Here is a 26,017-nt window from a genome sequence, read left to right as displayed (position 1 = left end):
TATCAATTTTTTCAAGTACATTTGCATCTAAAACCTAGAAAAAGAAAGTGTACCTTTTTATGTCATTGCTACAACAAAGAGATTTATATCCACAATCAGGTTTGTATGTTTGTGCCAGACTTCAAAAGGATAAACCTATTTTGTATTACCTGATAAGATTGACTGGCTGATAAAAAACAGGTAATCCATACTGAAATGAAGTTAGTCTTCCAGCACTGAATTTCCATTTTACGGATGACAGATCTGAAGCCCAGAAAGGCTAGGTCACACGGCTTGAAATAGAAATGCCTCTTAGGAGCACTGGCACAGATAGTTTGTGAGGAAAATGACAGAAAAATAAAAAAAGAAACTTCCTGCACCAATTTTTCAAAGTTATTCTTCATATACATACAGTGTGCCAGAGGCTGGTCACAAGCTTTTCTAAAACTTGCATATAATTTATAGGAACCCAAGGGATGTAACAGGATAATGTAATTTGAAATTGCTGGATAGAGAGGGAGAAAATCTCAACTCCAAGACCGAAACCAATTTTTTTGCGTGGCTTTAGACAAGTCAGTTAACCTTTCTGTGCTTCATTTTCTTCCTCTTTATTATTGCAATAACATTATCCTCCATAATCTACATCATGGGGCTGTTGTGAAGATTAAATGAGAACATGCATGGGAGGTTTTTGAAAAAAAAGTAAGATGGTCATGATGTTCTAGCTGAAAAGGGAAAGAGAAGGAGAAAAAGAAGGAATGGATGAGGGAGAGACTGAGGCTCAATTTCCTCATCTACACAATGAAAAGTCTGAATTTAGTTTTTTTTGTTGTTGTTTTGTTTTTTGGGGTTTTTTTGTTTTGCTTTTTTTCAAGGACAAGAAAGTGCTTTATTTATTTACAATAACAACAAAAATTTGTAACATAATTATCTTTCCTCAAAACAGATATCCCTACAAAATACACAGAGGCCAAATTCTCAGCTGATGTAGAATTCCATGTAAAAATGAACTATACTGTGTCTCATTTGTTGTCATTATGGGACATTTTTAGAGCATTGATTTCCTGAATCTAAGTATGTAATATAATATAAACAGACTTATGTAACTTCCTGAAAGGGATAAATTATTGATATTGACATGAATCATTTGTTATACACTCATTTTTGCATTTTTAGTGGTCTGAAACTATTGCATTAGGAATTCAAGCACACAAACCACGGAAGGAAGGAAGGAAGGAAGGAAGGAAGGAAGGAAGGAAGGAAGGAAGGAAGGAAGGAAGGGAGGGAGGGAGGGAGGGGGGAAAAAAGGAAGGAAGAAAGAAAGAAGAGAGAAAGAAAAAAAATCTCATAAGCTCAGCAATCAGAATTCATTCTCCTTGACATATGAAACTTGTACCCCAGTAACCCCTTTTCATGTCTATCATGACCTAATTTAGATGTTTTCATATATATTTTGCTTTCATATTTCCTCTTTCAATGTCATAATCAAGTAGAGATCTAAGTAAAAACCATACTTTTACTTTTCATTTCTTGCAAAAAAAAGAACATGCTTCAGAAACATACTCCACAGTAGAATCTTCATGCTCGTCTACAGGTGTCCAAGGCTTTGTTATTGCTCACCAGAAGTTTGTTAGAGTTTTTCAGTTAACATAAGCAACCTAAAATATTTATAAGAATTATCAAAAATACAAGGTTGTATTGAAATTCAATTACTGGTGTGCTGGGCTATGTATTAGTTTAGCTGTATTAATTCCAAAAATCAGTTTTATTGTAATTCTATTAATTTTTTTCTTCCAGTTTTAGAGATATAATTGACATACAGAACTGTATAAGTTTAAGGGGCACAGCATAATGATTTGACTTACATGCATCATGGAATTATGACCTAAATACGTTTAGTGAGCATCCATCATCTCATGGATATAAAATTGAAGTAGAAAAAGTATTTTTCCTTGTGATGAGAACTCTTAGGGTTTACTCTCTTAACAACTTTCATATGTAATCTACAGCAGTGTTCATTATATTTATCGTGTTGTACATTATGTCCCTAATACTTCTTCATCTTATAACTGGAAGTTTGTATCTTTTGACCACTTTCAGCCAATTCTCCCTACTCCCACCCCCACCTCAGTAAACTCAAATCTGGTATCTTTTTCTATGAGTTCTGTTTATTTGTTTTTGAAGTATAAATGATCTACAACACTATGTTAGTTTCTGGTACACAACATAGAAATTCAGTGTTTCTACACATTTCAAAACGATAACCGTGATAAGTCTATTTGTCATCTGCCACCATACAAAGATATTATATAATTATGACTATATTCCCCACACTGTATAATTCATACCTGTGGTTCACTTATTTCATAACTGGAAGTTTGTATCTCTTCATCTCCCTCACCTATTTCTCACCTCCCCCCACAGCCCTCCCATCTGGAAACCACATGTTTTTTCTCTGTATCTATGATTCTGTTTCTATTTAGTTATATTTGTTCATTTGTTGAGTTTTTTAATTCCACATATAAGTGAAATTGTACAGTATTTGTCCTTCTCTGTCCTGGAGAATGTTCCATGTACACTTGAAAAGAATGTGTATTCTTATATAAAATAGATAAACAATGAGGACCTACTGTATAGCACAGGGAACTTTATTCAATATCTTGTAATAACCTATAATGGAAAAGAATCTGAAAGAATATATATATATATATATATATATATATGAATCACTTTGCTGTATACCTGAAACATTGTAAATCAACTATACTTCAATTTAAAAAATAAAATAAAATAAAAAGTTGCAAAAATTTTTAAAAAGAATGTGTATTCTGCTGCCTTTTTATGGAATGTTCTATATAGACCTATTAAGTTTATCTGGTCTAATGTGTCATTTAAGACCAATGTTTCCTTACTGAGTCTGTCTGGATGATCTGTCCATTATTGTAAGTGGGGTGTTAAAAGTCTCCTACTATTATTGTGTTCCCATCAATTTCTCCCTTTTTATCTGTTAATCTTTGCTTTATGTATTTAGGTGCTCCTATGTTGGGTATGTATATATTTACAACTTCTATAACTTCTTGTATTTATCCCTTGATCATTATGTAATGACCTTCCTTGTCTCTTGTTACGGTTTTGTTTTAAAGTCTGTTTTGTCTAAGTATTGCTGTACTGGCTTTCTTTTCATTTCATTTGCATGGAATATCTTTTTCCATCCCCTCACTTCCAGTCTATGTGTATCTTTAGATCTGAAGTGAGTCCCTTGTAAGCAGCATATGTTTTGGTCTTGTTTTTGTATCAATTCTATATCTTTTGATTGGAGTATTTATATTTAAAAATAAATATAATGTACACTTTTTTTATATTTTATACTTTATAAATATAAATACTTATATTTAAAGTAATTATTGATAGATATGTATTTATTGCCATTTTGTTCATTGTTTGGGGGTTGTTTTGTAGGGGTTTTGGTTCCGTTCCTTTTTTTTTTTTTTTTTTTTTTTGATCTCTTGTGATCTGATGACTTCTTTAACATTATCTTTGAATTACTTTCTCTTTTTTGTGTATGTATCTATTATAGATTTTTGGTTTGTGGTTACCCAAACCACATGAGGTTTATATGTAGCAATCTATATCTATATCCAGATAGCTAGACAGATATGTTATTATTTTAAGTTATTGATCTCTTAAGTTTTAACACATTTTAATAACCCTGCATTTTTACTCCCCCTCCCAAGTTTACTGTTTTTGGCATCCTATTTTACATACTTTTGTTTTGGGTATCACTTAATTACTTATTGTGTATAGAGATGATTTTACTATTTTTGTCTTTTAACCTTTCTGTTACCTTTATAAGTGGTTGATCTATTACTTTTGCTGCATATTTGCCTTTTCCAATGAGATTTTTTCCTCTTGTAATTTTCATATTCCTAGTTGTGCCCTTTCCTTTCTACTTAGAGAAGTCCCTTTAATATTCCTTGTAAAGCTGGTTTTGTGGTGCTGAAGGTTTTTAGCTTTTGCTTGTCTTTTTTCTCTCCTTCAAAGCTGAATAATAGCCTTGCTGGGTAGAGTATTCTTGTTTGTAGGCTTTTCCCTTCATCACTTTAAATATGTTGCGTCATTCCCTTCTGACCTGCAGAGCTTCTGCTGAAAAGTCAGCTGATAGCCTCATGGGAGTGGCCTTGTGGGTAACTTGTTGTTTCTCCCTTGCTGCTTTTAATATACTCTCTTAATCTTTAATTTTTGCCATTTTAATTACAGTGTGTTTTGGTATGGTCTTCTTTGGGTTGATCCTGTTTGGGACTCTCTATGCCTCTTAGACCTGGATGTCTGTTTCTTTCCCCAGGTTAGGAAGGTTTTCAGCTATTATGTCTTCACATATGTTTTCTGCCCCTTTCTCTCTTCTCCTTTTGGGACTCCAATAATGCAAATGTTAGTACACTTGTTGTCTCAGAAGTCTCTTAAATTGTTATCATTTTTCAAAATTTTTTTCCTTTTTCCTTTCAGCTTGAATGATTTCTACTACTCTGTCTTTCAGTTTGCTGAACATTCCTCTGTATCATCTACTCTACTGTTGATTCCTTTTAGTGTATGTTTAATTCCAATTGTTGTGTTTTTCATCTCTATTTTGTTCTTTGTATTTTCTAACTCTTTGTTAAAGTTCTCACTCTGTTCATCCAATGTTCTCCCAAGTTCTTTGATTATCACTATGATCATTACCTTGAACTTTTTATTGGGTATATTATTTCCACTTCACTTAGTTCTTCTCAGGTTTTATCTTGTTCCTTTGTTTGGAACATATACCTCTGTTGCCTCATTTTGCTCTGTTTTTATTTCTACATATTTTGTAGGTTGGTTTTATTTCCCAGTCTTGGAGAAGTGGACTTATGTAGGGATTATCCTATGAGGACCAATAGCACATTCCTCTCTGGTCATCAGAGTATATGCTCCAGGGGTACCCTCAATGTGGGTGGCATGGGTCATTCTGTTGTGACAGGCTGTCTACTGTGGCTGCCTCCCAATCCAGTTAGTTGCCAGGCCCTGCCTTGTGTAGAGGCTGCCAGCTGCTGGTGGGTGGCTGGGTCCTGTCTGGCTGGCTTTAAGAACTTAATGGTCCTGGGGTTGGTATTCACCTACTTGTGGGTTGGGTTGTGGCCCAGGGGGTCCCAGGCTTGGTGTCTGCCCACTGGTGGATGAGACTGGGCCCTGGGTCTAGTGCTAACACACTGGTTGACAGAGCTGGGTCCTGGGGTCTCTGGCTGAGAGGCCTGGGAGTCCCAGAGTTTGTGTTCACCCACTGGTGGGTGAGGCTGGGTCCGATGGCTGGCTGTGGGCTCCCAGGGGTCCTGGGGTGAATGCTATCCAACTGGTGGGTGAGGCCATGTCTTGGGCCCTCTGGTGGGAGGGGCTGAGTCCTGGGGCAGCTGACATCTCAGGGGGTCTTCTGGCAGCTGACCTGCTGGTGGGTGGGGCTGGGTCCCTTCCCAGCTAGCTGCTTGGCCTGGGGCATCCCAGGACTGGTGCCAACTGGCTGGTGGACAGGACAGGTCCTGCTAACAAGCTAGAGGAAGGATTCCAAAATGACACTTGTTAGCACTAGTGTCTTCCTTATAGTATGAGTTCCCAAAACTGTCTGCTGCCCATGTCTATGTCCCCTCAGTGACTCCCAGCTGCATCCTGCCTCTCCGGGAGGCTCTCCAAAATCAGCAAGTGGTTATGACCTGTGCTCTTTTCACATTACTTCTTCTGTCCAGGGTCTCATAGTGTGTGAGATTTTATGTGTGCCCTTTATGAGTGGAGTCTTTATTTCCCACAGTCCTCCGGCTCTCCTGAAAGTAAGCCCCACTGGCCTTCAAAGGCAAATATTCTGGGGACTCATCTTCCTGGTGCAGAGCCCCTGAGTGGGGTGTTCACTGTGGGGTTTGGACCCCTTGCTCCTTGGGGAGAACCTCTGCAATTATGATTATTCTCCCATTTCTGGGTCACCTGCCCAGGGGTATGGGTCTTGACTATCCCATGACTCCACTCCTCCTATTCATCTTGTTGTTTCTTCTTTATATCTTTAGTTGTAGAAGATTTTTTCTGCTAGTCTTCAGAAAAAGACATCAGTAGCTGCTCTTTAAATAGTTGTAATTTTGGTGTGCACATCGAATGAGGTAAGCTCAGAACCTTCCTACTCTGCTATTTTGGCCAATCCCTGAGGAATTCTATTAAATCTATAAGTTAATTTGTGGGCCATTTTTTTCTTTACAAATTGAGTCTCCCAATTATTTTGCAGATTTTCTCTTATTCCTTCAGTAAAATGTCATAACCTTATACATTCCTTAATAGATTTATCCCATAATATTTTCTGCTATTTTTTTCTCTTGCAAATGGAATCTTTTTTTCCTGTTAGCTTTATGTGTGTGTTGTAAGGGTTATTGGTGACGTTTATGAAAGTTACTGATTCTTGCATGTTTATCTTCATTGAATTCTCTTGAACTTTCATCTTACTTCTAATAGTTAGCAATGTCATTCTCTTGTATATGCCTGGTAGACATCATACACAAATAATGACAATTTTGTATTTTTTCATAGATTATTACATATCACTTTTTTTTCTTTACTTACAACCTCCAATAAAATGTTGAAGACTAGTGGTGATAATAGGCATCCTTTTCTTGTTCTTGACTTTAATGGGAGTGTTTCTAATATTTCACTATTAAATATGATCCTTGATTAAATATATTCCTAGTAAGTCTCTATGGTGAACACATCCTAATGTGACTCCTCACCACACACATACAATGAGTCACACCTTTGTATCATCTCCATCCCTTGAGTATGCATAGAACCTGTGATTTGCTTTTAACCAAAAGAATAAAGAAAATGAAATGGGCTGTTTCTCTCATAATTATATTATTTAAGACTCTGTCTTCATGGACTATGGAGATAGAGATTCTCCTGCCAGCCCTGAGGAAGCAAAGTTGTGAACTGTCTATGTAGAGGGCTATGTGGCAGAGAACTGCAGACAGCCTCTAGGACATGAGTCCAGTCTCCAGCTTCCAGTCAATAAAGAGATGAGTCCTTCAGTCATACAAAAACAAGTAACTGAATTCTGCCAACTCTCTGAATTAGCTTGGAAGCAGATTTTCCTCTAGTCAAGCCTCTAAATGAGAATACCTTGATTGCAGCCTTGTGAGACCCTGAGAAGAGGACCCAGTTAGGCTGTGCCCAGACTCCTGATCTATGGAACTTGTGAGATAATAAATGTTTCTTTTTCTTATTCTCTATTTTTTAAATTGAAGTATAGTTGATTTACAATGTTGTGCTAATTTCTGCTGTACAGCAAAGTGACTCAGTTTTACACATATATACATTTTTTTAAATATTCTTTTCCATTGTTTTATCCGAGAAGAGTGGATGTAGTTCCCTGTGCTATATAGTAGGACCTCATTGTCCATCTATTCTAAAGGTAATAGTTTGCATCTACTAACCCCAAACTCCCAGTCCTTCCCTCTCCTCCCCCTCCACCTTGGCAACCACAAGTCTGTTCTCTATGTCTGTGAGTCTGTTTCTGTTTTGTAGATAGGTTCATTTGTGCCATATTTTAGATTCCATATATAAGTGATATTATATGGTATTTGTCTTTCCCTTTCTGACTTACTTCATTTAGTATGATAATCTCTACTTGCATTCATGTTGCTGCAAATGGCATTATTTCATTCTTTTTTATGGTTGAGTAGTATTCCACTGTATACATATACACCACATCTTCTTTATCTGTTCATCTGCTGATGGGCATTTAGGTTGTTTCCATGTCTTGGCTATTGTGAATAGTGCTGCTATGAACATAAGGGTGGGTGTAATTTTTTCTGGGTATATGCCCAGGAGTGGGATTTCTGGATCATATGGTGGTTCTATTTTTAGTTTTTTGAGAAACCTCCATACTGTTTTCCACAGTGGCTACACTAACTTACATTCCTACCAACATTGTAGGAGGGCCCTTTTCTCCACACCCTCTCCAACATTTCTTATTTATAGATTTTTTAAATGATGGCCATTCTGACCAGTGTGAGGTGGTATCTCGTAGTTTTGATTTGCATTTTTCTAATAACTAATGATGTTGAGCATCTTTTCATGTGCCTACTGGCCACCTGTATGTCTTCTTTGGAGAAATATCTATTTGTTGTTGTTGAGTTGTATGAACTGTTTGTATATTTTGGAGATTAAGCCCTTGTTGGTTGCATCTTTTGCAAATATTTTCTCCCATTCCATAGGTTGTCTTTTCTTTTTTTTTTTTTTTTTATGGTTTCCTTCACTGTGCAAAAGCTTGTAAGTTTGATTAGGTCCCATTTGTTTACTTTTGTTTTTATTTATATTTCCTTGGGAGATTGACCTAAGAAATTGTTGGTACGATTTATGTCAGAGAATATATTGCCTATCCTCTCTTCTAGGAGTTTTATGGTTTCATGTCTTATGTTTAAGTCTTTAAGCCATAGTTTATTTTTGTGCATGGTATGAGGGTATGTTCTAACTTTGTTGATTTATATGCAGGTGTCCAACTTTCAAGCACCACTTGCTGAAGAGACTGTCTTTTTCACATTGTATGTTCTTGCCTCCTTTGTCAAAGATTAACTGACCATGGTGTGTGGGTTTATTTCTGGGCTCTCCATTCTGTTCCATTGATCTGTAAATCTGTTTTTGTGCCAATACCACACTGTTTTGATTACTGTAGCTTTGTAGTATTGTCTGAAGTCTGGGAGAGTTATGCCTCCCACATTGGTTTTTTTTTTTTTTTTTTTTTCCTCAGGACTGCTTTGACAATTCTGGGTCTTTTATGGTTCCATATAAGGTTTAGTATTATTAGCTCTAGTTCTGTGAAAAATGTCATGGTAATTTGATAGGGATTGCATTAAATCTGTAGATTGCTTTGGGTAGTATTACCATTTTAATAATATTAATTCTTCCAATCCAAGGGCATAGGATAGCTTTCCACTTCTTTGAATCATCTTTAATTTCCTTTATTAATGTTTTATAGTTCTCAGTGTCTTTCACCTGAAAGACTTTCACCAAGTCTTTCACCTCCTTGGTCAGGTTTATTCCTAGGTATTTTATTTATTTATTTGTTTTTTTGGTGCAATTTTAAAAGGTATTTTTTTTTACATTCCATTTCTGATCTTTCATTGTTAGTGTAAAGAGATGCAACCAATTTCTGAATGTTAATCTTGTATCCTGCTACTTTGCTGAATTCATTTATTAGATCTAGTAGTTTTTGTGTGGAGTCCTTAGGGTTTTCTTTATATACTATCATGTCATCTGCATATAGTAACAATTTTTACCTCCTCTCTTCCAATTTGGATACATTTCATTTCTTTTTCTTGTCTGATTGCTGTGGCAAGGACTCCCAATACTATGTTGAATGGAAGTGGTGAAAGTGGGCATTTTTGTTTTGTTCCAGATTTTAGTGGAAAGGCTTTCAGCTTTCCACCATTGAGTATTATATTGGCTGTGGGTTTGTCATAAATGGCTTTTATTATGTTGAGATATGTTTCCTCTATACCCACTTTGGTAAGAGTTTCTATCATGAATGGATGTTGAATTTTGTCAAATGCTTTCTTGAAGTTGCTAAATTTAGATAAAAGGAAATCTTGCTGTTTACAACAACATGGCTGGACCTTGAGGATATTATGCTAAGTGAAATAAGTCAGATGCAGAGAATCAGGGTGTGTGATCAGCTTGTGCTCAGTTCCCTGATTAGCTGATGTCTTGGAATCTCAATTTTCAGTTTTCTGGTTCTAACCAGTCTGGGGGCTACACGCTGGGGGCATACTGATGCAGGTAACTTCTGGTTAACTTACAGTTAACCTGGTGTGGGTTTTAGTATCTTCAGAACAACTTAGGAATATGCTAGAGGCTTATCTTTACCTTTGAAACAGAACTGGGAGTCTTTGTGACTGAGTTATTATGTTTAACTGTTTAAGTTACAGCCATAACTGCTTAAGTTATGGCTACTCTCCTGCCTGAATCTCCTATCTTTGTTTCTGCATTCTTTGCTTCCCCAAACATTAACTGCTAAGGCCTATTCTTTGTTCTACATGGAGGGCCTAGGAGGTCATGGTGTATTTCTATAGATGCTTCTCCCAATCAACAATTAGCAGGGACACAGAGGATTCTGTCACTGGGAAGGTCCCACAGGGTCTTTCTCAGTTTCAATGTGGGAATTACATGTTCTTTAAAGGCTTAATAGAAACATTTTTTGTTTGCAATTTTTTTCCCAAAATTAATTGATGAATTTGTTTGTTTGCTTGGTTTTGGGGATTTGAGCTATCATTTATTATTGGTTTATAATTTTATTATATTGGAATTTATTGAAATGTTATTTTTAGCTTTCCCCATGGTCAATTTTGTGATGGCCCTGTATATAGTTGAGATGTATCTTTTCTATATCTTGTATTCAAAGTTCTATTTATACATATTTACCAGCTCCTTAAATGTGATAGTCAAATCCATTAAATCCTTGCTTTTTCTTTTGCCTACTATACCTACTGATTTTTCAGAGAGAGCCAGATAACTTAAAAATCATTTTGATTACTCTGTATGCAGTGTGCAATTTTTTCAATTGTAAGTTACCTCAAATCCTTTTAGATTTAGAAACAAATCTATAGAATGTAGTCTTCTGTGAGTTTAAATGAGGACTGGAGACTCTCCCTCCTCCTTTTCCATAGTTCATAGATTACTTTGCAACCAAACATGCTTCTATATGTTCTTCCAACAACACCAGAGTGATATCTAAGGAGTCAACACTGTACCAATCAGAAAATGACTCAGGAAACATTAGTTGGTCAACCTCAGCCTTTTTCTTCTCTTAAAAATATGGATACACTGAAATTTGTATAAACTGACACTACTGAAAAAGAATACCTCATTTAGAATGTAATGAAGGTCAAACATCTGTCTGCCTTACTCTCTTTTAATTATGGGCAGTGCCATGCCTTTATGGGTATAGGCATTTAAATGTGCCACACACACACTGTGGGTTTAACCCCTGTGGGAGCAACATTTTAATTATTTTTGCTGAACAAAGAAAAATAATACCTGGATTTCATATTAAAAACATGAAAAATGACTACCTCACACCAGTCTATAGATGCATCAGGGTTGTTGCAGAGTTTCCTGTAAAAGCATTTCACATCTTGATTCTTCACTTCTGGACCAAAGAGTTCCTGTACTGTCGCATAAAACTTGTCATAATCAATTGCATCTGCATTGTAACAAAGCACAAGAACATTGTCATAAAATTCAAATACATTGCATTTTTCAGCTGCTTTTTTCCCATTTTCTAATCTATTTCATTATTTCAACCTATAGAAACCATATTCTTCTAAAGTTTAAAGATCTTTTCATGGGAACATAACTAGGCTCTTGGCTAGAATATTACTTAGAAGAAAATATTTTTCTTTGGTGTTTAGTATCTCCTCCATAGATTTTGTCTCAATTATTTTAGGCATTTTGTTCAGGAATACAAAGATAAGAAAGTGCATTACTTCTTTCCTATTGGGAAAAAGTTTTACTAACAGGAGTGTTTGCTAGAACTAATCTTGGGTGGAACATAGAAGTGAGCAAAGAGCAATTCTTTTTTTGTTTTTTGTTTTTTTCCTTGCCCAAATTTTATTATTTTATTTTTTACTGGACCGCCAGGGAAGTCCCTCAACTTAATTATTAATAACACCCCCTTTCACTCTTGAAAGTGTCATCAACTGGATGATAAATGGTATAGGCATTAAAGAGATAACACTGAGATGGTGAGATATGGTTGGAAGTAGAATTGCAAAGACTTGCTAATAGCTTGGAAGTTGTTGGGGACAAAGTTGTGATTGAAGGACAGGCTGGATTCTATTGTAATGGTTGCCATTCAGAGTGTTTGCCCTCCCTCTCTCACAGAGCTATTTGGCAATGTCTGCAGACATTTTTTGATTGTTACAACTAAGGATGGGGGTGCTACTGACATCTGGTGGGTAGAGGCCAGAGATGCCACTAAACATTCTGCAATGCACAGGATAGCCTGCCCCACCCCCGGCCTCACACACGTACACATATACAGAACAAAGAATTATCCAGCCCCAAATGTCAATGGTGTCAAGGTTGAGAAACCCTGTTCTAGGATGACACTCGTGTTTCTAATTTCAAAACTCAGCAGATGTTGGTACTATTTACCAAAACAAGGGCAAATGAATAAGGACCATAATTCTTGGGGAAAATAAACCATTCAATCTTGGTCATATTAAGTTTGATATTCATATGAGAGATCCAAATAGCTTAGCTGTTTTAAATTCATACCAACTAGTACAAGATAGGTGTCTCATTCTAAATGCCACTGGATGAGGATTATAAGACTTTCCTTTCCTGGGATGATTTTAATTCTATTGGGTAATTGACAAGAAGATTTAAGAACAATATTGTACAGATGAAATCCTGCAATGTACTTGGTATCATTTTTGAGGTAAACAACTGTCCCATTAGAAACGTTCTCTCTAGTTCTTAACTTCCTGCCTATGGTGAGAGGTAGACCCTATTGTCCTGTATTTACAAGGGAATATGAATGTATGCCAGTATTAGCAGTTTGATCAAAGTTCATATTACATTTCTCCCTTCTCAGCCTTTCAGTTTAGTCCCTGTCATAAAGGTAATTTATCTAGCAGTACTAAGTTTTGATCAAATCTAATATATATACATATACATATAAACTATACTATAGTACATTATAGTATAATTATAATATATCATAAAATATATATCTATATGTCTATAATATATATATGTTCTCTCTCTCTAAATATATATATAAGTATGTGTGTGTGTCTGTGTATACAAACATATATACTACAGAAGAAGGAAATTTTCAGTGTGGCTTTGTAATTCTAAGCTTGTAAATGTAAGCAAGATTAACTTGTTAATTTAGCACACCTTTAAGGAGTACTTCCTGGCTTCAAACTCTGGGCTAACCCTGGGGTTACAAAGCCTTCAAAGCACTCATAGTTCAATGCAGGAAAGAAGGGGCAGGTATTTAATACTCACATGTATATAAATTTCTGCAGCTTAAGATTAGCAGGTATATTCCTTGTGATGCCAATAAAGTGCGTCAAAAGTTCTAAGGATGGCTTTGCTTAGGGAAAGTTTGGAAGTTTTTATGAAGAAGTGATATTTGATTTGGGTCTTGAAAAATGAGCAAGAGTTTATAGGCACAAAAATGGGAGGAAATGCACTACACATTGCAGGGATGACATGTGCAAAATCAGAGTCGTTAAGAGTATGCCATGCTTGGAAATGCTGAAAGATTCATGTTAGGGCAGAGGTGCATGAAGGGAAGTTCCAGGAGATGCAGCTGGAAAGGTAGGTTAAGGGATGACTGTGAATAGACCTGGATGACAAGTTAATGTATATGGAATTTAAAGGTGAGCTAATAAGCCAGAAATGTGGCAATTCAAAACAGATTTTTAAAGGAAAATCCCCCTGCAGAAGTATACAGAAAGGAATAATTCTTGGCAAGAAGACCATTATATCAAGAGGCTGCTATAATAACCCAAGAGTGAGATACCATAAAATAGTCAAAATTTATACCAAGACACCTGGCTTAGGAGACTAGGTAGATGATGTCTATGCTAGAAGACTGAGAGACAACACAGGCAAAGCTCAAGAAAAAAAGAGGCAAAGAAAGAATTACAAGAGGAAAAAATAAGAGAGTGGTGTGATGAGAGACACTGAAGGAGAAAATTTCTAGAAACAGTGGCAGCTAACTGTTAATGTAGTGAAGTGGCCAAGTAAGCTGGAAAATATAAACAAGTTATTGAATTTGGCAGGCATATTAGGTGATCAAATACCTTGGTAAAAAGGATTTTTTCAGCAAAGTGATGAGGGAAGCCAGACTTGAGTTGATTGAAAACAAAGTGGTGACACTATGGGGAAATTTAGTGGAGAAGCAAAGGAAAGACATACAGCTTAAAAGGAAGAGAAAGTCAAGGTCAGGACCATTGTTATAATTTTAGTTTTAGAAGACAAAGCCAGTGGAAAAGGAGGTTTTGCAGTTGTTGCAGCAAGGTGATAGCTCTGGAGGGGAGGAGGGATGGAAGAAAGTGGAAGAAAGGACAGGTGCTGCTTCAGGTAATTTGGAAGTGGAAGAAAGGGAGTTTGAGAGAATTCTTGTCTTTTGGCTTTGCTTTCACTTATGATGTTGGAAGCTTGACTGAGCAGAGGTGAGTTCCTGTAGAGGATTCAGAAAAAGTGGCAAGCGTTTGGAAAATCAGTTATAGAGAGAGTTAAAACAAACTGACTAGGGAAAAATGAAAGCTTATTGAGTAGTTTAGAAAGCCCAGCCAAATTCTCTGTCATCTAACAAAAGCATATCTGAAAGGTCTGAATCAGCTGTAACACTTAGGAATTGAACGACTTGAGAGATGATTTATCCGTACCTCTCATTTTTTAACAATAAAATGGGGATATAGCAATAATAGTAATAGTTGTCTATTAGAATTGTTATGAGACGTAATTATATTTATTAAAGTGACTTGTAAGTTCTTAAATACTATTCAAATAATACCATTTTGGGTTTGAACACCCAAAGTCAACATTTTCACTTATTCATGACTATACAACCTGGCATATTAAGAGGCTGGCCATGCTGACCCTTTAGCAGTTATGTGGGCCCTGCTTCTTTCCTCACAGCAGCAGGATTTGTTCCGTTAGCCTTTTACTCTGCTGTTAAGCCTTGCTCTTCACTGCTGTCCTCAATGCTCTGAAGCTACACACTACACCACTCCCCTTCAACCTTGACCATGGAGCTGTACTTTCAGTTCTGTGTTGGTATCTGCTGCTAATAATCCTCGCAGACCACTGTTCACCACCTTTCCCTTACCTTCTCATGCTTGAAATTATTCTAGCTTAAAGACGTGGGGAGAGGCCCAGAGAGTGAATCATGATGAGATAGGAAACTTTGCCTTACTTATAAAAGTCTTTATGATCTTGTGATATCATTAAGTAAAGAGATGACAGGGTGGCTCATGTGGCTTGCTAATGGTCACTATGCACTACTGAGAGTCCCAGGGCAACCAGTGAGCCATCAAATGGTAGACCCCACAGAAGAACGCTTAAATGTCATTTAATCCAACCCCCTAATTTTACACTTGAGTCAACTAACATTCAGAAAAATGAAAAGAGCTTCCTCAAGTCCACTTAGCTATTCAAGTACAGATTCAGAACGAGGACTTGAGGCCCCCCATTCAAAGTTTTTGCTATTAAGGTATGTTGCTTCTCCATGATGGCTTAAAACTCTTCCCAGTTCTAATCAACGGACCCAACTGGACTGCCCTGTGATCACGGATCTTACCTTCTTTCTGGATAAAAAAGCCAGCTCTTTCGTCTCTTTTCTGGGCTGCTATACGTTCAACCAATTTTTCAAACCCTCTCAAGGCTGTCCTGAAATTGCTAATCTGAAGTGCAAGGTTGAAACGTTTTTCTTCCCTGATATCCATAGGGACATAGGGTATCTTTTATTTCTGTCCAGAAATAACAATGTAAATTTGCCAACTTGGCAAACTGTCCAGTTGTTACAATGCCTCCCTGTTACCTCAGTTTTTGCCCTGGGTCTCATTCCTTTGATCTTAAAATCCCATACTGTGGGTAGGAGTAAGAGTTGCTGCCACTAGGATGTTAGCAGGGAGAAACACTGACTTTGGTCTAATGCATTTCACATGGGCAAACATTTCAGTAAAAATCCTGACCTCATAATGTTACCAGTGTCCTGCATATGGTCCTCATTGCATCATAATACATCTGTAACATCATCCTTCCTTCATAAGGAGGAGATTGAGATTTCTTTCCTCACAAATTGTGTGTGTGTGTGTGTGTGTGTGTGTGTGTGTATACACTGCCTAAGAGGGAAGAAAAATGGGTAAAGACCAAGTAAGGAAACTGGGGGGGATAAGTCAAAGGACAAGGGTTAGTGAGCTCAGAGAAGACCTCATTAATAGAAAGACATCTGGGCACAGACCAGAGGGACGTAAGGTGGCAAGCCATGTGGGTAAATGGTAGAAGGATGTTCCAAGAACAGAAGGCATAAAGTCCTGAGATCAAAGTGTGCTTCATGTATCTGAGAAACAACGAAGAGATCATGTGACAGGGGTGATGTGGGATGGGGAAGAGAGGTGGGGAGATAAGGTCAGAGAGTCGGGGAGGGGAGCAGATCTGTTGTAAGGAAAGTCTATACAGTAATCCCTAATCTACTATTGAGTAGAATACTGATATGATCTGATTCACAATTGAAAAGGATTGTTTTAGCTGCTTTGTGGGGGTAAACTGAAGGAGAGAAAGAGTAGAAGCAGGGAAACAAATTAGGTGGCAATTTCAATAATCCAAGTAAGAGATAATAGTGGTTTAGATTAGGATATTAGTGATGAAGGTAGGGCTAAGATGTAGATTGTGTGAGGGTAAATATGACAGAATTTGCTGTTAGATTAGATGGGAGTGTGATAGCAAGGGAAGGATCAAGAATAACTCCAGGGATTCTGGAATGATAGAGTAGTTACTCATTTTTGGGGAGCAAGTCAGTGGGAGAAGAAGATTTTGGGGGAAGAATTAAGAGTTCAATTTGGGATGTGTTAAGTTTGAGATGTCTATTAGGTAAACAATTGTGGAGATTGAATAGTCAGATATAAAAGTCCAGGGTTCAGGGGAGAGCTTGAGAATCATCAACATTTAGGTGGTATTCAGAGCCATTGGACTGGATGAGATCTCCTTGAAGAAGCAAAATAACTGAGGACCAAACCCTGAGCATTCCAGTGTTCAGAGGTCAGAGTGATAAGGAAGAACCACTGATGGAGACTAAGTAGGAGTGGCCAGTGAGGTAGAAGAGCCAAGAGAAAGGAGTATTTCAGAAACCAAGAGAAGAAAGTGTTTTGAAAAGGAAGGAGACATAGGAAGGACTATCAGTTTACTCAATAAAGAAATTGCATGGGAAGAAAAAAGAAGGAAGGAGAACCTGCAGGTTAAAAGGAACTTTAAAGACACACCAACTAGTCATAGTATGTGGACTGTATTTAGATCCTGACTCAACAATCAAACTGAAAAATAATTCCAACATGTCTGAGATAATTGGAAATTGGAACACTGACTAGATATTTGATGAGACTGAGAAGTTACTGTTCATTATTTTAGATGTAATAATTATATTTTATATTATATTATTGTTATGTGATATATTTTAGAGTGTGAAATAAAATTCATATTTTATGGCAAGACAAGAAAAATTTAAATATAAAATATTTTCTCTGCCCTCTGGCCTCCTCTCTGTCCTCTACTGTGCATTGTGTATCTGCATTATGCATTGACCAAACCTTCCCCATCAGTAGAAATACCTGAAAGAGCAACATTCTCCTAGCACCAAAAAAACAGCTCCTTAAAAGATAACACTCCTTTTTTATTTTGTAAGGGGCCACAGTGACACTTAGGTCTGAACTGTGTAAACTGTCAATAATATATCATTTAATGTACAGGCCTCTGTCTCAAAAAACTTCACAAGAACTGTGCCTTGACTTCTAACAGGCAGAACAGTTCTTGGAGCTTTCTCAGATGCTGTCCCTGGGTTATAATTCTCAAATTTGGCTCAAATTGAAATTTTCCACTTCTTTCATAGATTGACTATTGATTAAGTTTCATCGACAAGAGCTACTTACTGAAGTATTTACAGATAAGCGTTAAAATACAAAGGAGTGGCAAACTGTGCCAAATACTGATGATAGGCTATATAAGGTGAGGACTGATGATTAACCATTGGAATGTGCATTATGGTGACCTTGAGAAACACTATCTCAGTGGAATGGTGGATCAAAGAGAGAGTGGGAGGAGGGACTGTGGAAACAGCAAGTATAAATGCATATTATGGCAGTGGCTTTTGAGAACATCTTAGAAGTATAAGCTGGAGCAATTCACAATTATAGTGGCCATTTATAGAGCTACAGGATGCAGTTGTACCTGTATTTTCTCAATTGCAAAAATGATATAACCATCAGTTTAAAGAACTTAAAAGATATCACTCATGTTCCCACCCCTCTTACAAAACTATTGATTTTAGAATATTGCCTTCTAGGCTCAGGCCACATACTTTGATAATTGTATGCAGTTTCAATAGAATCATGCACATTATATAAATATTAATGTATTCTTTCATAAATCTGTCCCCATGTTTCTAATATCCTTCATAAGTATATATTTTTCTTTTCCATCTATTTTTCTCAACCAAATATTTAATTATTTTATTAATTGCTTTTTTACATATAAATGATTGTGAAGGTGATTGATATAAAAATTCAGAAGCAAGCACACATCTAGCTGCGTAAGGAAAGAAATAATATAGCCACTCTTGGAGAAAGGCTCTAGTTAAAAAAATAGTTGGAACGATTTCCCTGAGCTATTTGGCTTCAGCTTCTATGAGTCTTATGAGATCTTGTGTGTGGAAGTCAGTGGCCAAGGCCATGACATAAGGCCCATAGTTAGGTCCTCAGCTGGTCTGTGACATGGCCCAGGCACCAGCTATCTGGTAGAAATCCTGTCAGGAGCAATAGGTGGCTCTGCTTTTTCTGCTTCTGAGTTCACCCTAGTCAACTCTAGTTATCAACATAAGTAAGTGAAGGACCCCTCTGGCATGAAATGAGGATTCTTGACTGGTGCATGTGGCAGGGCAGGCAGGAGCTTCAACATTGCATGATGCTGGCCAGCCAGGTACTGCTTAGAATCTGGGCCATGTTCACCCAGGTATTTACAGGATAAAAAAATACTACAAGAGCAGAAGATACCTTGATAACTCTCCTCCGCATGTCTGTCTCTTGAGTTACAATGCTACAGCCAAAACCGATGTCATATATATCAGGGCATAGCTGTCATACTGTCATTTTCCTTTGCCATCACTTTGGAAATTCCCTTATCTTTTCTCTTGTATCCTATATCTTACTTTTCCATGGTTTATTCCCTCATTTTGGTGGCTTGCATCCAGAAATAGTTGCCTGGAAGATAAATTTTTGATACCTTACCTATCTGAAAATATTCTTAATCTTCTTTTGCATTGAATGATATTTGGGTAAGTATAGAATTCCAGGCTGGAAATTGCTTTATTTCAGTGTTTTGAAGATAATATTCCACTATCTTTTAGCTTCTGGTGTTACTATTAGAAGAAGTCTATTTTGATCAGATTTTGTTGCTGATTATAAGCTATTCTGATCTCTGATCCTTTGTACATAATTTATTTTAATCCCGACCCCCCCCCCGCCCCACCTCAGGAAACCTATAAATGCTCTCTTTGTCCCCATTGTACCAAAATTTCACTATAATGGATACTGCTGTGGAGAATATATGTATATATAGATAAAGATATATATAGATATATAGATAGAGATATAGCTAGAGGTAGATATACATTAATCATAACTTCACTAACCAGTTCCTTTAAGAAATTGAATGATTATTCTTCTATAATTCCTTTGTCACCCAAACTCTGCTTTATAGAGCAAGATTATAAACGAGATTCCATTTTTTAAAAAATACTAATTAATTATTTATTTGGCTGCATTGGTTCTTAGTTGCAGTAGGCAGGATCTTTAGTTGCAGCATACAAACTCTTAGTTGTGGCATGTGGGATCTAGTTCCCTGACCAGGGATCGAACCCATACCCCCTGCATTAGGATCGCAGAGTCTTAGCCACTGGACCACCAGGGAAGTCCCAAGATTCCATTTTAAAACAAATGTATGTATTTGGGGGGAGGGGAATGTGGACAGGTACCCAATTTTCATTAAACTGATTCCTACATCTCACACATCTCAGAAGCTGTATGCACAAAGAGAATTGACATTCAGAACTTGAAGGTATGCTGGATTTTCTTTTTTGAAAAAGTTCAGTATCATTCACTAACTTATGTTTCCTAAGGCAAGAAATTGTTCAAATATATTTGGCCAGATTTTCTTCAAGGCTTCTTCTGCCTCTCACTAGGAATCAAAGTTCAGACATGTCAGGGAAGGATGAGTTCCAGCCCTTGGAAGGAGATTACTCAGTTGAGTAAGGGTCAAAGCATCCTCTTAGCTGACATGTGCATGACACAGAAGGCTAAGGGTTATCAGTGATTCCAAGCAAGAGTGGCAGATAAAACCTGTCTCCATTCACACCCTCATACTTTGTAAAAGATTTTTTTGGAATATGAGGGTTGTGATGATTTAATGCTCCAGAGTGGGAGGGTATTAAAATGGCCTTCTTTCTGTCTTGCCAGAAGCTCCGCTTGAGGAATCCCCCCATTCTAAAACAAGTGCTATACAGCCCATGTAGGAGGATGGGCTGAGAAGTGGAGGCACTGAGAAACTGATTCTTCACACATTAGTCTATTCTCACCTTCAAAATACTTAAGAGGAGGCAGGTTCATTAAGAGGTTGAGGAGACCCTTAGTGAGCACTTCCTTAGAGAAAAATTTTAGAGTAGTCAAGTGACCATAACTTTTATCCACTTCTTTCTACCCAACTGGCACTGAAGGGGACAGTCTGTGGCCAGTTCTCCAACAGCAGGCCACATCCAGAATTTGGTAGGGCAAGGATGCATACGTATTTCCAGAGGGCCAGATGCAAGACTCTGAGTAGAGGAGCCAAGCTGTGTCATCTTGGGACTGCCTGTAGGGTCTAAGAGACCCTAACCAGGATCTGAGAGGGAGACCCAAGGAGCCAGCTGACAGAGGCATTGCCCCTGTCGAGGGAATTGTGGGAGAAATATCTCCAGTGACCTCAGGTCCTCTAGAGATCCCACAAATCACCCCAGGAGAGAAAAACACAGCATTGAAAATCTGCTATAATCAGAGGGCACCAACATCAGATGACAACTTTATCAATCAAGGAAGATTTTTTCCTCAAAATCTCAGAGGGGCCAGGAGCAGCACCTAAAGGTAGTGGTCAAGGAAATAGGAAAAGCTAAGTTTGTTGTTTCCTCAACCCCCATCCCCAGAAGTTCTCCAGGTTACAGCAGCCTCTGTTTTGGAGGGTTGACAGATGAGTTTTCCAAGAGTTTTAACATTTCATTATTACAATGTTCTGGACTTTATATTACTTGAAAGTCAGCAGAAAGGCTTTGAGAACTGATAAAATGTCAACGAAGGGCAGTGAAGAATAAGTGGAAAGAAGATATTTGAAATGTGTACTGCCAAAGAGAGTAAAGTTACTTTTTGCTTGCACTATACTGAGTCCAGCTCACTCAGTAAACTGCTTACATTTGCAGACACTGTACTTCTCTTACTTTGAGAGAGTGAGATGCAGGCATAATTGGCATAAGCTTTTTATTGTGCTAAAATACACACCACATAAAATTCACCGTTTCAACCATTTTAACTGTACACTTCAGTGGCATTAAGTAATTCACAATTTTGTGCAACCATCACCACTATCCATTTCCAGAAGTTTTGTATCATCCCAAACTGAAGCTCTGTACCCATTAACGACTAACTCCCCGTTCCTCCCTCCCCTCAACCCCTGGTGACTACTATTCTACTCTCTGTCACTATGTATTTGCCTATTCTAGGTACCCCGTATAAGAGGAATCTGTAATATTTGTCATTTTGTGTCTGGCTTATTTCACTTAGCATAATGTTTTCAAGGTTCATCTATGACGTAGCAAGTATTAGAATTTCATTTATTTCTATGACTGAATAATATTCCATTGTATGTACATAACACATTTTGTTTATCCATTTATCTGTTGATGGACATTTGGTCTATTTCCACCTTTTGGTTATTGTGAATACTACTGCTATGAACACTGGTGTACAAATACATGTTCCCGTCCCTGCTTTCAATTCTTTTGGCTATACGTCTAGGAGCAGAATTGCTGGATCATATGATAAATCTGTGTTTAACTTTTTGAGGAATGCCAAGCTGTTTCCACAGTGGCTGCACCATTTTACATTCTCACCAGCGGCACAGCAGGGTTCTAACTTCTCCACATCCTTGTCAACACTTTTTAGTTTCTTTGTTGTTGTTGTTGTTGTTGTTTTTATTTTTTGATAATAGCCATCCTAGTGGGTGTGTGGTTTTGATTTGCATTTCCCTAATAACTAAAGATCATCTTTTCAAGTGCTTATCAGCCATTTGTATGTGTATCTTTGTAGAAATATCTATTCAAGTCCTCTGACGATTTTTGAATTGGGGATGTTTGGCTTTTTGTTGTTGTGTTGTATGAGTTATGTGTTCTGGATATTAATCCCTTATCAGATATATTATTTGCAAATATTTTCTCCTGTTTTGTGTGTTGTCTTTTTACTCTCTTGATAGTGTACAAAAGTTTTTCATTTTGATGAACTAAAGTACAATTTGTTTTTTCTTTTGTTGCCTATGCCTTTGGTGTCATATCCAAGAAATCATTGCTGAACCTAATGTCATGAAGATGTTTTGTTTCTTCTAAGAATTCTATAGTTATAGCGTTTAAGTTTAGCTCTTTGAGTCAATTTATGTATATGGTATAAGGTAAGGTTCTAACTTCATTTTTTGCATGTGGGCACCATTTCCCAGCACCATTTATTGAAATGTCCTTTCCCCACTGAGTAGTCTTGGCATCCTTGTTGAAATCTCTATTCTATTACATAGTCTGTCCTTATGCCAGTACTGCACTTGCCTTTTAAGTTGTAGTATTTTTGGCAATATCCTACGATTACGTAATTCTGAAAATGAATAGAAACATATATTATTACTGACAAAGTGAATAATATTTGTAGTATCATTACCTGTTTCTGTCAAGTATAGTAAATAAACTTAACAGTTCATTGTATTATAAAAATAAATCTATCAAAATTCTTAAACATTTGCCAAAAGCCTCTTATTCCCTTTATTTTCCTTCACTGATATTATTCCTCTTGCATAGGCATTGCCCTGGACTTTACTCAAGCCCAAGTCCTTTTACTAAAATAGCCAAGAACCTGCATTATCTGGCCAATCACTGATCACTTACTTCTCTGCCCTTATTTCATAATTCTCATTCCACTCCAGCCACATTGGTTTCTTTGTTTTTCCTCCAATATGCCAAGCACAGTCCCACCCCATTACGTCTACCCTGTGCCTGCAGTACTCAGTGAGGCTATCTGTAACCACACTGTACAAAATAACAGCCTCTTCCCTCCCTCCAAAATACCCTTTCTCTGCTTTACTTTTCTTTATGTCACATTTCACAACACTACATATGTACTTATTTGATAATCATCTGTTCTCCCAACATCACCAGAATGTAAGCTTTGTGAGAGCAGGGACTCGGCACCAATGAATGAATGAATGAATGAATGCTTTAGGAAAAAATATGAGTCCTCCTTCATTCATTCAACTAGTATTTATTGAGACCTTACTGTAGACTAGTCAGTAAATGCCGTAGACATTAAACATACAGAATTTGTTAAATGGTTGCATAAATCTAAAATACAAAATTAAATGAGTTTTTTAAAGAAGTGGGTAGGTCAGTCTCACAGATAACTCCAGATTGGAAGCCTTAGTGACAAATCAAGATTTTAAGGACGGAGCACACTACCCCTCAGCTATTGCTCAGTGCACCCTGACGATTAGATTTTACCCCCCAAGGAACTTGTAATGGAGGTTCACTGAGGCTAGTCGTTCTCTACCGATCTTTTGAATGGAGATGGGAGGAGGCACACACCTTCGTGGAGGGCAATTGCTTTGCCCTTGCACGGACACTGTGCTAGCCAGCAGTGCCCAGGAAAGCGTGCAGGTCTGTCTAGGGACTGCATCCCCTCGGGCCCTGTTGGGGCCTGTGCATAGGCAGCAGCGCAGCCCCGCAAAGACTGATCAGTTCACGGACCTGTGCTTGACTTGCCCTCTGTTTTCACTGTGTAAAAGGCCAGAGGAAATGTCCTGCTTCAAGTATAGCACCACCTCTGCACCTGCTAGATATGGTCTGGAGCTTGAGGGCGCAGCCTGGGGGTCGCCACAGTGAGGGCCTTAGCGACAGAGTGTACCCACTGCTACCGCAGGGAGGACAGGAAGGACAATATGGGCAGGCCTGGGGTGTGGCCTGGGTTTGCATTAAGTGTGCGACTCCTTTTGGCAGCGGGTCGTACGTAACAGCTTCCTGGGGAGGGAGAAGCCAAGAACGGGGGTCCCTCGTGTAACCCCCTCACGAGTACGTGGTGGGCCAGGAGCCCATAAATGTTCCTGAATGAGTGGGTGGGTGGTGAACGCCAAGAGGCCTTCCAGCTGGGTGAGGGGAAGCTGCGGAATGAGGAGCCACGGTGGTTGATCTACCTCCCAGCTCTCACTGACTGGGCGGGTGGGGCCGGGGTACCGGAAGGGGGCGGGGGAAGGGGAACCTGGAGAGCAGGGACTCCGCTAAGACTGCGAGAAGGGGCGGGGCTACAAGGCGCGTCGCGGCGGGACTACAATGGCGGGAAAGGGCGGGGTTACGAGGCGCGCCGGGGGCGGGGCGGGGCGGGGCGGGGAGGGGGGGGGTGGTCCCCGAGCTGCATCTAGCTGCCTGCGCATTGGCCGGAGGGGACGACGGGTACGTCGGAGCGCCCTGCGCCCCACCCAGAACCTAGCGCGCCGGCGCCCGGCTTGCACGCTGCAGGGCACTGCGGCGGCGGCGTAGTCGGCTCGGAGGGTGGCGAGGGGCTGTGGCCTGGGCAGCCGAGGCTTGCGCAGCCTGTCAGCCAGGGCGCCTACGAGCTCCTGGTGCTTCTGCTTGGCTCCGTGGGACCGCTGGGCGTCGGCAGCAACCTACTGGTGCTCGTCCTCTACCTCAAGTTCCTGCGGCTCCGCAGCCCCGCCCGCCTCCTCCTGCTTAACGTCAGCCTCGCAACCTGCTACCCTCCGTCCTCCGGGCCGCGCTAGCTTTCGCTTTCCGCCTGAGGGGCGGCGTGGTGGGGGGCGCCACGAACTGCGTGTGGGACGGCTTCAGCAACAACCTGTCGGGTGAGTGGCCGGGGTAGACCTCCCGCTCCTGCGGCCTCCTGCCCCCGGCCCCGCCGCCTCCCGCTCCTGGACCCCAACCTCGCGGCGGTGCTCCCCTGACTTCACCTCCCCCTACCTCTATTCTTCTGATCTCACCTCCTCCCTTGTGACCTCACCTTCCCCCTGATCTCACCCGCTTCCCCCCACCTCTGCTCCTTCCCCGCCGACCTCTCCTCCTCCAGCTCTCGCTGATCTCCCTCCCTCCCTGTGCTCGCCAGGCCCCAGGCCAACCCAAACCCCAGCCTGTCTGCAGCCCCATCTCCCCTGTGCCCACCTCCTCCATACCCCTTTCTGGCTGCCGTGCAGCTCATCTCACTTCTCTGCTTTCATCTCCTAATTTAATTCAACAGGGCACGAGACAATGGCTTTTACACTTCGAGGAAAGAAATGAGGGGCTGTGGAGTTGAGAGAGTCAAGGAAAAAAGTGTTTGATTTGTGAAAGTTGGAGAGGGTGATGAGAAAAGATCTAATTCCTATATTACTTCCCTAAAGTGAGAGGTAGAAACCTAACATAGTAGTAATGTGTAAATGCTTTTAAAAATTTGCCCATTAGCAGTTGTAAACCTTTGACTGCTTCCTAGGAAGTGAGATCGTTTTATTCAGGTCCTCAGAATGCAAATTGGCATGTGTCCTATTAGCTATTTTTACTATAATTTCCTCCTTATAGTTTCCAGCACACCAAAATCTAAGGTGAGTTTGCAGAAGGCTCAGAGAATCCCAACTCAAATGAACAAATAATTAGTTGTGCAGCCAGTAGATTTCATTAAAGTAGAACTTGATTGTTAATACAATACTCTTAACCCATATGGAAGATTTAAGTCTCACTGAGACTTGACATTTTGAAGGATGAACCACCCAGTGTGTCACTGAAGATGTGATTTTTCTAAGATTGGGAAAGTATCCTTTTGTGTGTGCTCCAGAATTTCATTTGTACAAAGATTTGAAATACAAATGTATATTTCTCAGGTCTTAAATTTCCTTTAAAAAAAAAAGAATCCTGAAATCCATTGATAATTTATTACTGCCTTTATCTTGGCAGGTT

The 26,017-nt window shown here is 39.0% G+C and overlaps 2 protein-coding genes across 2 annotated transcripts in view; one reads left to right on the top strand and one right to left on the bottom strand.

The window, feature by feature from the left end:
- Window positions 1–15,482, bottom strand: part of WDR64 (WD repeat domain 64) — a 151,201-nt gene extending 135,719 nt beyond the window's left edge. Inside the window, exons 1-2 of the mRNA XM_068541664.1 lie at window positions 15,338–15,482; window positions 11,088–11,218 (exon numbers count right to left, since the gene is read on the bottom strand). Of these exons, the coding sequence (XP_068397765.1) occupies window positions 11,088–11,218; window positions 15,338–15,482 (276 nt within the window). The remainder of the gene's footprint in view (window positions 1–11,087; window positions 11,219–15,337) is intronic.
- Window positions 15,483–24,174: 8,692 nt separating this feature from the next.
- The window catches only part of OPN3 (opsin 3), a 63,735-nt gene continuing 61,892 nt past the window's right edge, over window positions 24,175–26,017 (top strand). The window contains 3 exon segments of the mRNA XM_068537649.1: window positions 24,175–24,432; window positions 24,517–24,817; window positions 24,820–24,936. Of these exon segments, the coding sequence (XP_068393750.1) occupies window positions 24,175–24,432; window positions 24,517–24,817; window positions 24,820–24,936 (676 nt within the window).

This window comes from Eschrichtius robustus, chromosome 3, assembly GCF_028021215.1.
Source record: "Eschrichtius robustus isolate mEscRob2 chromosome 3, mEscRob2.pri, whole genome shotgun sequence".
NCBI lineage: Eukaryota > Metazoa > Chordata > Mammalia > Artiodactyla > Eschrichtiidae > Eschrichtius > Eschrichtius robustus.
This window is presented reverse-complemented; position numbering and strand designations above follow the sequence as displayed.